General features: G+C 42.4%; 1 protein-coding gene across 1 annotated transcript in view; it reads right to left on the bottom strand.

Moving 5' to 3' along the window:
- The window catches only part of SCGN (secretagogin, EF-hand calcium binding protein), a 378060-nt gene that overhangs the window by 265997 nt on the left and 93515 nt on the right, over positions 1-18548 (bottom strand). Inside the window, exon 2 of the mRNA XM_086966880.1 lies at positions 11527-11597. Coding sequence (XP_086823006.1) covers positions 11527-11597 — 71 coding nt within the window. The remainder of the gene's footprint in view (positions 1-11526; positions 11598-18548) is intronic.

Genomic DNA, 18548 nt, shown 5'->3' with positions numbered 1-18548 from the left:
TTATACTTTAATTATATATGTCATAAATTGTTTGTAAAATTGTTGTAAATGTTTTAAATATAGTTTGCAATTTTTAGTTATTTTTAAATTTAATTTAATTGTTAATTGTATTTTATAGTGTCGGGTTGTGAACATTTTAGGTGGAGGTTGTTGAGTTTGTAGGGGTAATGGGTGGGAAATAATTAATTATAATTAATTAATTATTTTTTAATTAATCATTATTATTTCATTGATAATTCTGTAATTTGTGTAACTAATACAGTTTTTAAGATTCATTTTAGGTGCTAGTTGTTGAGTTTGTAGGGTTAATGGGAGGGAAGATGAATTAGGTATATTTAATAATTCATACTAATTTATTTATTGTTTAATGGATAATTATTTAGGTCCATTTTGTAATATATTTGTCAAGATATATTTTAGGTGCAGGTTGTTTGGTTTCTAACTGTAAAGGGTGAGAAGGTAATTAAGTATCATTAATTATGATTTTTTTTAATTGATAATTAATTATGTAAACTGTGTAATTATCACTTTATAAAGTTACATTTTACGTGTGGGTTATTTAGTTTGTAGAGCAATAGGGTGGGAAGTTAAGTAATAATTATTTGCTAACTAATTATTCATTTTTATTGAAATTTTTACTTTATTGATAATTTTGTAATTTAAAAAAAAGAATATTTTTATGTTATATATTGGATGTGTTTTGTGTTTGTAGGAGAATAGGTGTGGGAAGTTATTGAAGTAATAATACAGTAAAAGTAATGTATTCATTTATTAATAATTGTTTCCTTTTGTTACTTAATAGAGTAATTATGTTAAACTTTTTTAATTTCAGTTACATTTTAATTGATGGCTGGTATGTTAGTGTGAATATGGTGTAGCATTTTAATTAAATTATTAATATTTGTTATTAATTTATAATAATTATTAACAATTATAATTAAGAAATTTGTTTTAAAATGTAGACATAAGTTGTATATTAAGAATGTTATATTTTTGGTAAATGTATAGAGTTGTTAAAATGTTATTTATTTAAAGGCAATTACTCTCTCTCTACTGCTGCACAGACTGGAGTGGGAATAGTAAATGTTATCCATCTGGGGTCCAACGCTTTCCCTACTGTTACATTAACTGTAGTAAGAATAGTACATTTAACCTCACCAGTGTCCAATACCTGTTTTACTGTTGCACATACACTTATTGTGTATGTCTATAGGAAATGTGGAGCTTTGTTAATTGTTTGAAAGAAATAATTATAATACAACTCCTACTGGAAAGTGATCGTTACATAACTGTAAATGCATCAATCACGAACGCCTTTGCATATTAAGGTGACCCAGGGAGGATCCTTATTGGATCATACACCCCATGTCAGTTAAAGTATTAGATGTGGTCTAGTGAATGTTTTAATCTTCTGGGTCCTTGTTGAGTGCTGTTTCTAAACTTCTGAGTTTTGAAATCCAATATTTTTCTCTCTTGCTTTGTCACAGTTTTTTGCTGATACCTCTGTCTGACTGGGGTGTGAAAGAGGACTATTGGATACTGGCACTTAGGAAGGTTCGAGTAGTGTTCAACGAATCAGATCAGGTATATGCAGGGGAAGGTGCAGCACTGTGTAACTCTTTACTACAGGTACTTTTGCTGTAATTCATTTATTTGTTTTAGGGACGTAAGTGACATCCTTCAAGCTTCATTAAAAAGGGTTGTTTAGAAGTAGAAACAGGAATATTGAGAAATGTTTGATTTAATTAACTAATTTTTTGTTGTCCAAATGCATTTGCCAATTTCTGCACTCAATTAAAACTGGTGCCTCCATAATGTTCCATTGTGTTTTTATCTGTTGCTTAATCAATGCAAACTGTGGTGCCAGCAGACTGACACACATGCACATTTTCATGGTCTGGCTTGTCAGTGCATCTGTCTATCTTAAAAACTGTATTAGTTACACAAATTACAGAATTATCAATGAAATAATAATTATTAATTAAAAAATAATTAATTAATTATAATTAATTATTTCCCACCCATTACCCCTACAAACTCAACAACCTGCACCTAAAATTGTGAACATTTTAGGTGCAGGTTGTTGAGTTTGTAGGGGTAATGGGTGGGACATAATTAATTATAATTAATTAAATATTTTTTAATTAATAATTATTATTTCATTGATAATTCTGTAATTTGTGTAACTAATACAGTTTTTAAGATACATTTTAGGTGCTAGTTGTTGGGTTTGTAGGGTTAATGGGAGGGAAGATGAATTAGGTATATTTAATAATTCATACTAATTTATTTATTGTTTAATTGATAATTATTCAGGTCCATTTTGTAATATATTTGTCAAGATATATTTTAGGTGCAGGTTGTTTGGTTTCTAACTGTAAAGGGTGAGAAGGTAATTAAGTATCATTAATTATGATTTTTTTTAATTGATAATTAATTATATAAACTGTGTAATTATCACTTTATAAAGTTACATTTTTCGTGTGGGTTATTTAGTTTGTAGAGCAATAGGGTGGCAAGTTAAGTAATAATTATTTGCTAACTAATTATTCATTTTTATTGAAATGTTTACTTTATTGATAATTTTGTAATTTTAAAAAAAGAATATTTTTATGGTATATATTGGATGTGTTTTGTGTTTGTAGGAGAATAGGTGTGGGAAGTTATTGAAGTAATAATACAGTAAAAGTAATGTATTCATTTATTAATAATTGTTTCCTTTTGTTACTTAATAGAGTAATTATGTTAAACCTTTTTAATTTCAGTTACATTTTAATTGATGGCTGTTATGTTAGTGTGAATATGGTGTAGCCTTTTAATTAAATTATTAATATTTGTTATTAATTTATAATAATTATTAACAATTATAATTTAGAAATTTGTTTTAAAATGGTAGACATAAGTTGTATATTAAGAATGTTATATTTTTGGTAAATGTATAGAGTTGTTAAAATATGCTATTTATTTGAAGGCAATTACTCTCTCTCTACTGCTGCACAGACTGGAGTGGTATTAGTAAATGTTACCCATCTGGGGTCCAACGCTTTCCCTACTGTTGCATTAACTGGAGTAAGAATAGTACATTTAACCTCACCAGTGTCCAATACCTGTTTTACTGTTGCACATACACTTATTGTGTATGTCTATAGGAAATGTGGAGCTTTGTTAATTGTTTGAAAGAAATAATTATAATACAACTCCTACTGGAAAGTGATCGTTACATAACTGTAAATACATCAATCACGAACGCCTTTGCATATTAAGGTGACCCAGGGAGGATCCTTATTGGATCATACACCCCATGTCAGTTAAAGTATTAGATGTGGTCTAGTGAATGTTTTAATCTTCTGGGTCCTTGTTGAGTGCTGTTTCTAAACTTCTGAGTTTTGAAATCCAATATTTTTCTCTCTTGCTTTGTCACAGTTTTTTGCTGATACCTCTGTCTGACTGGGGTGTGAAAGAGGACTATTGGATACTGGCACTTAGGAAGGTTCGAGTAGTGTTCAACGAATCAGATCCGGTATATGCAGGGGAAGGTGCAGCACTGTGTAACTCTTTACTACAGGTACTTTTGCTGTAATTCATTTATTTGTTTTAGGGACGTAAGTGACATCCTTCAAGCTTCATTAAAAAGGGTTGTTTAGAAGTAGAAACAGGAATATTGAGAAATGTTTGATTTAATTAACTAATTTTTTGTTGTCCAAATGCATTTCCCAATTTCTGCACTCAATTAAAACTGGTGCCTCCATGATGTTCCATTGTGTTTTTATCTGTTGCTTAATCAGTGCAAACTGTGGTGCCAGCAGACTGACACACATGCACATTTTCATGGTCTGGCTTGTCAGTGCATCTGTCATCAGACACTTAGGTGAGAATCTGTGACTGGGGGTGAGTTTCCATCATCTCCTTGTGTTTGCTTTGTTCACCCTAAGTTGTCAGGGCATGCCCAGATGTAGGTCCCTTTCTCCCTTTGCCACTGGATTCAAGCTATCCTGGTTGATAAACGTTGTTAGGCTGAAACCGATGCCCAGGATGCTTCTTTCCGGTCCAGGGAAGACATGGCTTGGCAGTTCAGGCTGGACTGTTCCCATGAGGCACAGAGTCAAGACTGATTTGCATGTAGCTGTGTCTGAACTGGGGTGGCGAAGTGAGGAAAACAAGTATTTGCAATGCAATAGGTCTCGCAGTTGTTAGAGTTTGAGCCATTGGCATTATAAATGGCACTGCCTTTTATTTATGTGTAGGTTTTTAAAACGCAAATAAAAGGCATTGTCAATTACAATGTCAATACGTTAAACTCTCACAAATGCGAGACCTATTGCATTGCAAATGTTTATTTATCTTCAAAGAGCAGCACAGTACTCCTAATTACATCAAAGGCACCACAGGACTAACTTGAAGTATTAGAACGAATATATTGAAAAAATAGACTGCGACGAGCTGCCATGAAGAAAAGAAAGTTGCTGTTCGGCCAAATCTATTTTTTCAATATTGTAAGATTTTAATAAGCAGTGGCTGCTTACAATAATCTAACAATATTGAAAAAATCAACTTTGGAGAGCTGCACCTTTCTTTTAATTGGCACGGCTCTCTGTGGCTGACTCCTCCTCCTCCCCGTTCCTCCTCTCTTCCACTGCAACAGGAAGCAATACAATAGGTCTCGCACTTGCGAGAGTTTTAACCTATTGGCAATGTAAATGACAATGCTTTGTATTTATCTGTTTTAAAAACAAACACATAAATAAAATGCATTGCCATTTACAATGACAATACCTTAAACTCTCGCAAATGCGAGACCTATTGCATTGCAAATGCTTGTTATTGTTGGGGGGCCAAGCAGCAATTTGCTGACGGCCTTCCCACTTTAGATTTAAAACCACTTTGACACTTTCCCATCCTTCTCATATAGGCAAATAAAAAACATGGCGCCTGCGCCACGTGCATACAAAATGTCCCTGGACACGTCACCCAGGCCTTTTTTTTGCTGCTTGCGTAATTTCGATGCTGTACTGATGTTAGCAGGGCCTATGGACTCAAAGCGAGGCCTTTGGCTTTGCCAAGGCTTGTTATCTGCCTTGCTTGCTTCTCCCAGTTAGTGCGCTAGGCGCTCCAGGTTGCAGCCAATGAGGAGCTTGTATCAACAAAGCGCTGTGATACCAGACTAATGCTACAAGCACAACAAACAAATGCCATTAATATCATGACGTGTTCAGGGGTTTACCATGGTTGCCTTCCATTGAGTCCATGCGGACTCACGCACCTGATAACAATGATGTGTAACAGATGAGCCCAGGACTGGAAGCGCTGCATCCTGATGCGGTGAAGTAGGTGGCACACCTGTACCGCATAACTGTGTCACATAGTAACACCGCCTGCTACACAACGAACGTCACACACTGAACTGCCCTTTGAAGCCTACGTCATACTCTTTCATAAAAGACCAGTGACTAGTGCGTCATCTTATCCACCGTGAAGGAACGAAAGGTTGAGTATAAAATTAAAATATTAATAATAATAAGACGTGTTTATTGTTGGTAGTCCTTCGCACACAGACCTCTGCGGCAGGCGCACAACCGACTGAGTTATGTTGATTTCAAAATCACATTTGTTAGGAAAAGAAAATGTGTATGCGGTCTCAGTGGCAGATAAAAATATAAAAGTCTTTTTTTAAAATCATACAAATATATAGCGAGGGCTTAATACTGCCGTATGTCGCTTCTATGCGCTGTAAATAACGTAAAAACACTAACAGGGCAGTTAGTCGACTGGCTTCGTTTCAGAGCCTCTTCTGTCTCACTCACACTCGTGGTTGGAAGTCTGAAACACAAAAAACAAGCGGGCTAGGAAGGGAAACTAAAAGTGAGCGGCACAATAGCTGCTCGTGCACACACGCTTACGCACTAAGCATGAGTGCTGCCACCTTGCCTGGGACATGGGAGGGGATGGAGTGCGCGGAAGTCCGGGTCAATCCGGGTCTCCCGTGAGCTGAGGGAGCCTCGTGTGGAGCGCACCCCGCAGAGGAGGCTGAAGAAGTCCGGAGTGGCGGTGAGTGGGGCTTACTTGTAGGGGGAGGGGGCGGCGGGGGTCTTTGTGCGCTCGTGTGTGTGTGTGCGTGCTTGTGTGTATGTGTGCGGCGGTGGGGGGTGTCTCACACTGCTCTACAACTTAGCTTAACGATATTGTGAAACAGGCAGAGTCAATAGCTTTTGCAAAAGCATGACCAAATGCCTTTTCCAATGCTTGTTATCCCTCAAGTTTATTTTTCCTGTAAATCACGGCTTTCCATGAAATGAAGGGGGATTCCAGGGCGGGGCAGGCACAAAGTGAAAGCCTCCTTGGAGCCGCCCCTCCGCTGATCGGATGAAGGGGTCTCATACTGCCCTGCTTTCATCCGCCAATCAGCGCAAGGCACAAACTTACGTTTATTCCAAGTTTAGAGCTATAAAAAGAGGTGCTGTTGGGTTTTATTTGGGACACTCGAGAGAAACCCGAGGCAGCAACGGAGAGGACAAAAAACGAGAGAAAGACGAGATTCCGTACGGTGCATGCCTTGTTTACTTCACTTGCTATTCACGCGGTGACGTTTCATGACAAGACGGACTCACCTGTGCCAGTCCTGGGCGTTTAATTAGCGGCTCTGTGCATTCTGGGAGTTGTAGTCCCAGTCCTCGTGTGGTGTACGTGTTACTCTGAGGCTGTTGGTTACAGGAATGAAAGAGTAGTCAATGGGAAGTAAAATATAGATTAATGGCAAGGCAGGATGGGCGCTTGGAGAAGGGGTTTGGGAGGGGTAAGAGTTTTGGGAGTAGACTCGAGGAGTCCAAACAAACCATAAAGAAAAAAAAGTACAGATGAAAAATAGGAGTCACTGTAACTGCATTTGTGTAGCGCTTCATAACCCTTGCCAGGCTCCAAAGTGCTATACCGAGGTTTGGGTTATTGGTTGGTTTAAAGGTTATTTGCTAAGAAATCTATGTGGTTTGTGTGTGAGTTACCAGAGGGGCGTGGTGCTCTGATCCTGTTTTAAGTTGTAGCATACCTGCTGCCAACTTGCAGAACAATCTCAGTGTGAGGAGGGCCTTGTGTCAAGAAGTGCCTACGAGGCACTTTTGTACCCCCCCAACTCCCCTCCCCCAAACAAATTAAAATCTAGCTGAGGCTGGTTCCATGCCCTTGGTTGCCTGGCACGCAGTACGGAAAAAAACACACGATTGCTTTAAGCACCAAACATTAAAAGACGTGAATTTGCTGCATTTACCATATTCATGCCCTTGGTCGCCTGACACGCAGTCCGAAAAAAAAAACACGCGACAGAAAAGAAAAGAAATAGACACGAGGCACCATGTAAACAAAAGCATCCCCTCCCATGGTGTTAAACTGCCAGATCACACCATCCTGAAAACCCATGAATAATTGACATTTACTAGCGCCAGCAAGGCGCCACTTGCTTTTAAGTACACTCTGCTTTTACGAGCCAGCTGGACAAAAGTAGGCACAAAACTGAAACTTAAGGAAACCAAAGCTAATTGTAGCCTGCTCAATGGAGCTCGTGTTCACGTGCGCGCGGGAGCAACAGAGCCAGCTGGACAGAATTAAGAACAAAACTGAAACCTAAGGAAACTGAAAGCTGAAAATGAAAAAAAAAGCTAACGTTAAAAGTTCACTGTCTGTGTAAGCGCGCATTGTAAGGGAATTGTGGCCTGCTCAATGGAGCGCGCGTTCATGTGCGCGTGACCCGCTCCGATCCGATTCTTCACGATGCGCGTGGCCAGCTCTTGTCTCCTGGAAAGCTGAGCCGCTGACAATAGGTCTCTAGCGAGACAGCGCTATGCGCTGTAAACGCCACGAGACCTAAAAACGATGATGGATTCAACCCAGATCTGTGACTGGGGGTGAGTGTCTGAAAAGTTTCAGCGCTCCGTCCATCATCTCCTTGTGTTTGCTTAATTAGGTGACAATCACCTGGAGAGGGGTTTTAGCTATGCCCACAAGTTGGGAGCCAGGAGTACATGTTTTGATTAGGCAGAAGTTATGTGCTGCCACAAAGGTGCCTACTCTCCACACAGCTATTATCAATATGTTTATCCAGATACCTAAGCTTGAACATTCAGGGGCACACACCTGACATTGTAACATTATCAAAGTGTCTTAGATAACTAGATAATTGATGGTATTTTTTTTCTATTAGCAGAACAGATGAGGTGGGGGAGGCAGTAGGTCTGGCTGGACAGTGCAAATGTCACCTGATCTTTAACCCACACCAATATTATTCTTTAGCTTTTTGCTTCCCGGCAAATACATATTCACTCCCATGCTATTTACTTGTGATGCTTCACATTACCATACATCTTACCTTAAAGCCAGAAATACTGACAATGCTTATTATTTTATGGCCTCCAGGTTGAAGCAAAGATGACATTGAATGAAATGCTGATTCCCTTGTGGTCCTCGCTCTTTGTTATTAGTTACATTTCTTTGTGGCCAAAAAGGAGTGCTGGAAAAGAGCAGGTGTAACATACACCAATGTCTCAAAAGGATGATATTTGGAGGTCAATTACATGTAGCAACAATTAATTACTGAGAATTAAATCAAAGGGGGAGAAAACCATGGAGACATTTCTTTTGTGATAAAAAAATCTTTAGTTAAGTGAATATACATATTGGACATATTAGGTTTCATGTGTTCAAACATATGGGGGGTAGCACTGTGTTACATTGAATGACATGTAACCTGCCAATGGGGCGGCAGTAGTCGGACTACTGCCAGGCCAGTGATGCGCTTTGCCACACATCCTGCTGACACCATCAAGTGATCCCACCAGCAGCCCCTGGGTTTATCGTGACTAGAGCAATGCCCTGTGTTCCTTGTTGACTCCCGTGGGAGTCCAATCGCTGTCCCTCTCAGCAACACATCCGCACACCCTATCCCCAATTACCTTGGACCTCACCTCACCCGGATTCTGGAAGTGCGCCCTCTCGCCACTGCCATATATGTAATTGTAACCTGGTCCTGATGAAGGCTTAATACTTCTACAGGCCGAAACGCCATTGCCTTCTACAGCGGAATTCTTGTTCCTCCATTCCAAGGATATCCCTCTTGATTATCTTTGTATTCATTACCATTTATTGTTCGGATATCCTAAATATGTCAATTTTAACCCCACTTGTTTTTTGTTGCGCCCGCCACCATCGCTGTACATACTTCCACAAGTGTCATTTGCGCCGTCACAACCCCTCACGGGCACTTGTACACAGTATCTGACAGGTTACATGTCATTCACTGTAACGAAGTGTAACGCATATGTATAAACATATGAAACCTGATATGTCGAATATGTATATTCACTAAAATACAATTTGTTTATCACAAAAGAAATGTCTCCCTTGTTTTCTCTCCTTTGATTTACTTCTCAGTAATTAATTGTGCTACATGTAATTGACCTCCAAATATCACCCTTTTGAGACATTGTTGTATGTTACAATTGACTGCCCTGGTCTCCTTAGAGTTTTTGGGCCACCTCCTGTAGTTTGTTCCTGTTTGGAAAAGACCATGTGGCAGACATTTTCAAAGCGCTTTAGACAGTATCCTCTTGTATTGTATTAATAATGCAGTTTTAGTCACAGCTACTGGTTTGGCGTTTACAACCACTACAGCCAACCTCAAGCACAATCTGATAAGAATGATGTTGTATAAAAGCTGTACAGTTATTTAATGAAAATAAATGTACAGTTTTTACTAAAGTGTGATTGTACAGAGTTTTTGCTGCCAGTCTTCAATCTCTCCTGCCACAAGTGCTGTCACCATCTCAGTGTTATCAATCGCTGAGTTGCCAGGGTAGCAGCGCTATCCCTGGCTAGCCTTAAATGATCTCTTATGATCTCTTATGATATTGTGAAACCCTTCTTTAGTGACAAAAATAAACAGGCTCAAAATGGTGCATTTTCCAGTAATGCACAGGCTTAAGACACCCGTTGTAGAATACCCCTTGTATTCCTAATAGCATTTGCTAAAAATTGGAGTTTTCATTTGTTTAACCCAATCATAGGACGATTGGCACTGCTATTCTGCTTCCTCACACAGAAGTATAATTGCAATGGTGGCTGATGTTGAGGAACATGGGGATGTTGCCCTCCCCTTTATAGAGGAGAAGGAGCACTCAGAGTCGTTCAAGGCTGAGGGCAGCAGGTTGCTCACAGTAAATCAGCTGAGACTGTGTTTGTTTAGAGCGAGGAAAGTGTGATGAGTGGACTGTGCTTGTTTAGAGGGAGGGAGGTGTGAAGGAGTGGGTATCTCTGCACATGTGCCGGTCGAGATTTCACTTACCCTCTAGGTTCAAGCCAGTGAAGTAACCTCAGGACCATGGCCTGTTTTAGCAGCTCTGCATTATTCTGCCATGGATACCAGAATTCAGCAGACATAGAAAGAGGAACAAACAAGGAGAAATAAAGGTTTTTCTCCTCGATACGCTCACCAGTTGAGGTGTCACACTTTGACACATTCCCAGCTCTACCAGTAATGGCAAATCTAGGAATGTGCCAAAATCCATGAGAGGGTGAGTGGGAACACCCATGCTCCACCCATGGAACGCCTCCCTTGGGCAAACTAATGCAATGCAGCAATTTGTGCTGTGTTGCGCTGCTCTAGATTTATCAAGCCACCCAGGCCAAGCACGGTGGCTTTGAATGGCTTGATAAATCTGAATTAGTAGTTGCTTCGCCCTTGCACCCATGTTCATGGTGCAAAAGCGACGCAACTCAATAATAAATCTGACCCTAGATATAAACAGTGTGGCTAGGTTTGAATAAGGGTTATGATATTTACTCACTTTAAGCACAATTAGCACATGCCAGTTTCCTCTGTAGTTCAGTACTATGCCATCAATTTTTGTATATGTGACGTTATAACGCCACATATTACATTGCGGTAGGTGACAAAGCGGGCGTTACATCGTCCGCTTTGTTACCACGCATGACATTACAACGAAATTGTTTCTACGACTTGCACTAGATAGCGCTGGATTTATGAATGGTATAAATAACTATTCCTACTCCAGTTAGTGCAACAACAGGGAATGTGTTGGACTTAAATCCAACACGGTCCCTGATGTGCAATGCCATCTAGCGCAAGTCGTTGATACGACTTGCAATGTAATGCCATGCGTGGTAACAACGTGGACGATGTAACGTCTGCGGTGTTATCAATGCGCGTGGTACTGACAGCGTTGTAAACGCTGTCTCCTCCAATTTTTACTTGAAGAAAAGAACATCAGTAATTTAACCAAACGCAGCAAAAACATTTATATTTCTAATTTGCTCATATCATTATTTGTTCAGACATTGTGCTGGTAATATAACTTGATTATGCAGGTAGGTGTTTGAAGTCTGGGTGGGTACATGCTTCATAGAGCTTCATTTAGACAGTCTATAAACATTTCGTTTTTTTTTGTCCTCATTTGCCTTCCCTTCTCGACAAGGGTAATACCAACTATAAACATTTAGTACGCAGAAGTGCAGAGTTGTACTCACAGAAGTGCCAAGTTTCTTCAGCAGATGGCAAAAGAAATCGTCAAGCTCCTTTCCTTCAATATATCCATTGTCTAAAGAAAACACACATTTATTACAAATTATTTAACAAGTTGAATTCCAATAGCAGCATTGTAAAAACAATCACTTTGTTTGACACACATTTTTTAGGCTTTTAAGATGTGGCATTTTACAGATGCCAAAAGAGAAGTATGTATTTGCCATACATTATACATTCTTACGGGTTTTGCATGTTTGGTTTGTACCTAAAGATGCTTGTTATGATAAAATATTTATCAGTACAGCACATTGTTGCTTCCTGATTTTAAAATACTTCCAATAAAAATGAACTTTTTAATCTTAAAATAGTTTGTTCCAGCTCGTGTTTACTGAAAAAGTACTCAATGATCATAAGAAACATTATTAGCGCAAGAGTTCCAACAAGTCAGAAACACTGCCCTATTATCAGTATCGAAATATTAAGTCCAATTAAAAAGAAACAAGAATGCCAATAACAGATTGTATGGGCATGGCAAAGCATTTCTTATGACTTGACAATGATTTGGGACTGTTATTTTCACAAACATACACGCACACACGCAGGCAGGCACGCACACACAAACACACATGGACACATTGGCACAAGTCGCAAGGAAGATCCAAAATGGCCACCAAGTAGGGAAGGGTACTTTGACCAAAAACCTCCCAGAGACAGACCAGCTATTATAACACGCATCGCCATACACCAGAAGCTGCATCTGTTTCGACCTGTGAATAAGCACTCAACCAAACAGTTTTACCACTCCCTGCCCCATTTTCGACTCCCACTTTAGGGTTCCTCTTCCATTTTCATTTAAACACATCACTATTTGACACATCACTTCCTTAAACATAAACCACGCCCACTCACATGCCTTTCATTTCTTACTGTAACCCTGTTTGAAGATGTTAACACTGATCTCGACCCCCTCCTCTCCCTTGTCTGCCTTCCATTCTTCTTCTGAAATCAACCTGCACTATCCATCATGTCTGTATTATTACACCATTATTAATGCAACCAGCAGATCCCTTCAAGCTCATTATTATATGCCCCACCCATAAATGACCTATCACCTGCTGACCATCTACTTATCCACAAGAGAATAAATCAATACTCAATGCTACACTGAACTCTGCCCCTCACAAAAATATCTGACACTTTTCCTACAAATCATTGCCTCCATGGTTCGTCTTTCCACCAGACCCTCTTAACATTGCACGTCTCTTTCAACCTATAGCTCCGTGTATCTTTAACCTAATTTTACAATGTGCTTGATTGAGGCTTGATTATGTCCTCCTGTCTATACAACGTGACCCCTTCTAAACACTGCCTTGGAACCACATGCAGGCTGCACTCTATATTGACAGGATATATGGACCTTGGAATTCCTTATAGAATATCCTCTGCTCTTTCCTCAACGGCATTTAGTTACATTGCCGGAGAATCTTGCCGCCAGAGGGGCTACCTGTCCCACAAGTCTCTTCAACCAGTGCCATCCCCCCCCCCCCCCTAGGAGGGAGGAGCAAGCCCGCACCTGAGAGCGCAAAAGCTAGACTCCCGCGCGGCGCGGGACTCGAAGAATCTTGCTGCCAGAAGGACTCCCTGTCCCACAAGTCTCTGCAACCAGTGCCCCTCCCCAAGGAGGGAGGAGCAAGCCCGCACCTGAGTGCTCAAAAGCGCGCGGCGCGGGAGGCACGCATGCGGTGCCTGGGCTAAGGGCAGGCCCGTCCTGGACAGGCCCCGTTCTGGCGGGTGGGCCGGGTGGGCCAGGTGGGCCAGGTGGGCCAGGCCCACCAGGCCCACCCAAACATGAGCCTGGCCCACCCGGGCCAGGTGGGCCAGGCCCACCCAAACATGAGCCTGGCCCACCCAAACATGAACCGTGGCCCTGACGTCAGGGGGGCAACAGCAAATGGCCACAGCAATTAAAACGTTCATTTGAACGTTCTTTTTCTTATTTTTCTAGGAGTTGCGTAATTGAGCCTGGGCTTTTTCTCGCAGGCACCACCAATCACGTATCTCCTTGTAGGAAGGTGGGTTGTGTCCCCGCCCACTTGTGCAGGTACAGGGGCATGGCGAAGGGGAGAAATCCTCGGGTAATGTGTGCGCACTGTCCCTACTGCATGTATATTGCAGCGCTGGAGGAAAGGAGTTTGTTGATCCAGATTCACCTTTCCTGACCCCTTCAGTTGTTTATGAGATCGGGCTGTGCCACAGAGTTTGAACGGAGCAGTTAAGAGAATGTGTGGCTATTGTTCCGTTTTTTAGGTCTCGCCCTGCGATTGCAGGCCAAAGGCCTGCTGTCGCAGAGCGAGACTATTGCAATCATTCTCGCTTTCAAGGACTGAAAGGGAGAGGACAAGAGACTGGCACGCGCATGCACGCAGCAGCCTGACGGGATCAGGTCGCGCGCGTCAACACGGGCTCTGATTCCGGCAGGCTGTTCACAACACGTGCAAACACACATACAGCCCCCCCAGCATACACACACTCACGCACACACATACACAGGATCCCCCCCTCCTTACACACACATCCCCTACCTTGTCTCGGCGTCTTCTCGCTCCCTTACCCCCGCTCCTCTGGTGCGCGCGCACCACTGGTTTCGATTCCCGCGTCGGCTCCTCTGTTCTATTCAGTGTTTATTTCAACAGCCAATCAGGAGGCAGAACTCCTTGAGGACATGCTCCCTCTCTGGTCCGCCATCATTTTAACTGCACAGACGCACCCCAGCAAAAACGGCAGCATGGGCCAATCACCTTTGTTTTCAGTGAGCTGTGAGGGGCTTGGAGTACAAGTGTCACTAAAGTACCGAGCGAACACGTTCTAGTCTTCTCTGCTGTCCATCCCCCACAACCCACTGCCTGCCGCAAATGGACGAGCCTTATCTATAGGCCTTGGTCTTATGATGCATTTTAAAAATAAGAAAGTAGGAGGACGGATTCTATTAAATGTGAAAAAAACGTGCTGATCCTGCCCACTTCGGCCACTGTGAGTGACAATACAACGCAAATACCCATGTTTCTGGAAATTGCCGGAGAAATGGTGTTGAACTCGTTCGCTGCTTGAGGCCACGACGTCACTGCGACACACTCCTATGCACTTAAAACCCTAGTGTTTTTCCACACGTGCCCTCCTCGCCTGGCAGACGAACACATCATTGCCAGCCAGAGCTAACCGCTGGAAAGTTCTGCAGGAGGGGCCAAACAGAACAAAGACGCTAAACAATAATTACACTCTCTTGAATTAGGTGAAATTACCAGCTGGAGAAGCCGACGTTTGCACGCCGACGGGCTGCGAGCAGCGCGGAGCTTGGGTGTGCTGGGAGGGGATCACAGGCCGCGTTTGCTGTGTACATGTGTTGTTTTCATAAACGCAGAGGCTGTTTTTACACCATGTCATGTCTCACACTTAATTGTACTTTGTCTGCTCTGGCAGTTCTTCCTTGCTTGCGTTATGTTATTTTTTCCCTCTTTCCCTCTCCCCTTCAGTGTTGGCCCCCTTGCTTCCAAACACAGTCATTATCATTAGGGGTGGCTTTTCTTGATCCGCACAGTTCAAGCATGAAAACATTTTTTTGCTCGAAATGAGGGAAAGTAGAGGAGCAAAAGAAAAAAATCTTGCGTTCTCATTTTTTTACCGACACAAAAACGCATAATTTCCTTTGTGTGATCTGAACATCACATCGGCAAAGTGGAAGCCCCGAGAAAAAATGTGTCCATAGAGGCCTGGCGCAGTCGGAATGACTTTGAAGAGATGAGTGGGTGGGGGCGATGGGAAGAGTTAGAGGGGTTAATAACTTCTCTCAGATTTGGACCAAGTTCAGTTTCTCTGTAATACATCTTGTTTTCGCTTTGCAAGGTTGCTGAAACATGAGAGGACCTCCCTCACTCGATGGTGAGCAAACCCTCATTTTTCAAGTCCATTATGTATGTATGCTCGCATATTTCAGTGTTTGTCTGTAAGTTCACATCCTGGCTATTCTATAGGGGACACCTTCATACAGGTCTGGTTTCGTATGAACCCCTTGCATGCAAACCATGCTTCTAATATAAAAGCCATGCTTCACGTCCCAGAATGCAAAGTGCTGTTGTATCCGAGCCAGGGCTTGCAAGAGGGGCTACAGAGTTGAGTCGCAGGCCTGCCAACATGCCAGCAGAAGACAGAGTGAGGCTCCTCATTTAACAAGCATTTGCAATGCAATAGGTCTCGCATTTACGCGAGTTTGAGCTATTGACATTGCAAATTACAATGCCTTTTATTTTACTTTTCGTTTTTAAAATGTCAATAAAAGGCATTGTCCTTTGTAATGTCAATAGCTCAGACTCGCATAAATGCGAGACCTATTGCATTGCAAATGCTTGTTTAATCTGTAATGGCCCAGCTAGATGTATGCATCGAGGATGTGTGTATTAGTCATTTTTTTTAAAATCTATGAGGGCCCAGCATGACACATACTTCGTGTATGCTGTTTATATTTTATATCGTTATCATGACGGATGGGAGACACAACTACTAAAATGTCCAGATAACACTGGTGAATAATGATCCTGCTGGAGAGCAATACATTGTCTGTTCCTAAGTTTTAAATGCAGATAAACTGTATTTATGTGGATAGCTCAGTGGGTTACTTGCAGTACAGAAGTTACAATCCTAAAATAGGACAGTGACCTATGAACTGACATCAAAGAGCTGCATACAAACTTGAATGGTATAATTAGAACTTATTTTTTTTGGGTGTCGCAATATAGTTAGAATTTGCCCTATCTTTCATTACTCTAATGTTGCTATAATGAGTTTGTTTTGGCAGATATACATTTTAATCAGTAAAGCCAACTTTGCAACCACTGGGGTATGCTTTAAGTCCTGTGTTTGTGCTTCTCCAGACCAAACCTTCTTAAAACATCCTGCCCACCAGTATGGATGACATGTGATACCTACACCTTGTAATCCTCATTGGCTTATGTGACATTCCCTATAGATTGATTTACATTCTTGTATGATTCATTATCTCTGAATGATGTAAGTACTGTGACACCCTACACTATACGTAGCGCTATACAACAAATGAAATCGAACATGAGAGAGGGGCTACAGAGAGATGAAGGACACAGTTGGAGGGTGACAATTAGGGAATCCGAGGAGGAGGTCATGGGGTGCTACGGAAAGATGAAGTGCTCTATTGGAGGGTGGTAGTGAGGAAGTCTGTGGAGGAGGTGATGAGGGGGAGAGGCTATGGAGCGATGAGGGGCACTGGTGGAGGGTGGCAATTAGGGAATCCGAGGAGGAGGTCAATAGGGGGAGAGGCTATGGAGCTATGAGGGGCACTGGTGAAGGGTGGCAGTGAGGGAATCCAAGGAGTGTGTCATTGGGGGGCTACGGAGAGATGAAGTGAACTGTTGGAGGGTGGTAGTGAGGGAGTCTGAGGAGGAGGTGATGAGGTGGAGAGACTATGGAGCGATGAGGGGCACTGGAGGAGGGTGGCAATTAGGGAATCCGAGGAGGAGGTCAAAAAGGGGAGAGGCTATGGAGCGATGAGGGGCACTGGTGAAGGGTGGCAATTAGTGAATCTAAGGAGGAGGTCATGGGGGAGGGTGGGAGATACAGAGAGATGAGGGGCACTGGTGGAGGGTGGTAATGAGGGAGACTAAGGAGGAGGTCATGAGGGGGGCTATGGAGAGATTGTGAGGGGCACTGTTGAAGGCTGCCAGTGAGGGCATGCGAGGAGGAGGACATGAGGGGGAGGGGCTATGGGGCGATGAGGGTCACTGTTGGAGGGTGGAAGTCAGGCAATCCAAGAAGGAGGTAATGGGGTCGGGGCTACGGAGAGATGAGGGGCACTCACTGTTGGAGGGTGGCAATGAGGGAATCCATGGTGGAGGTCAATAGGAGGAGGGCCTTTGGAGAGAGGAGTGTGCAGTTGGAGGGTGGTATTGAGGGGATTCGAGGATGAAGTCATGAGGGGGGGGCTTTGGAGAGATGAAGGGCACTGTTGGAGGGTAGCAGTGAGGGAATCCGAGGAGGAGGTCATTGGGGGAAGGTGAGAGATACGGAGAGATGAGTGCACTGCTGGAGGATGGTAGTAAAGGTATCTACAGAGAAAGAGGTTATGGTGAGGTGCCAATAAATAACTCACCACATGCTCTGTATACACACAGAAGCAATCCTTGTATCTTGCTGACTGTTTGCAAGTAGATATGATGTAATATATGGCTTGTAGACTACCTCCAGAAGCGACAAATTGGGCCAGCAGTGGCCCACCCGAAAGCACCCTTGGCCCACCCAAATAAAAATTCCTAGAGCCGGGCCTGGTCCTGGAAGAGGCTGGACTGGGCCAGGGCTCTTGGCCTTGCATGCTGATGCCAAGTAAGATCGTGTGAATAGAGCCTTCCAACCAGGGCTTTAAGTGGGCCGGGTCTCAAAGGGTCTGAGCACCGGCAGTTTTTTTAAGGGGGGGCTCGAAACGGGTCTCTATCGGGCTCTGTTTTGAGCCCTGGCACAGGCTGGCCGTTTTTTTTCCGAACTGCAGTGACAGCAGTTTGCTGTCACTTCAGTCCGGAAAAAAGTGCCAGGGCGCAAAACAGCCCTATAGAGACCCGTTTCGAGACCGCAGGCACGTTGATGTGCGCTGCCCACACTGTTCACTTCTCACTAGGGGAGAAGTTATGGCATGACATCATACGAGGTGAGCGTTATGGGGGAAGGGAAATCCTTAAAGAGTAATTTTCTTTCTGGATTTCCCTTCTCTTTCTAAAACGCAAGAGCAGCAACATTGTGGTAGGGTCACCAGGGCTTTAATTGGAAGCTTTTTCAATATTATATGTAACAAGCATTAGATGAAGCTTATTTATCTTATGTAACTAATAACCATTGACAACGCCAATAGTCCTTACTTGTTGTAGGTATGATGTCACTTGTTGTATCACATATCTGGATGCAATGACAGAAACACCAAAATACAAGTCGGGCGGCACACTATGCTAAG

Source organism: Lissotriton vulgaris, chromosome 4_1 (genome assembly GCF_964263255.1).
Source record: "Lissotriton vulgaris chromosome 4_1, aLisVul1.2, whole genome shotgun sequence".
Classification (NCBI taxonomy): Eukaryota; Metazoa; Chordata; class Amphibia; order Caudata; family Salamandridae; genus Lissotriton; species Lissotriton vulgaris.
This window is presented reverse-complemented; position numbering and strand designations above follow the sequence as displayed.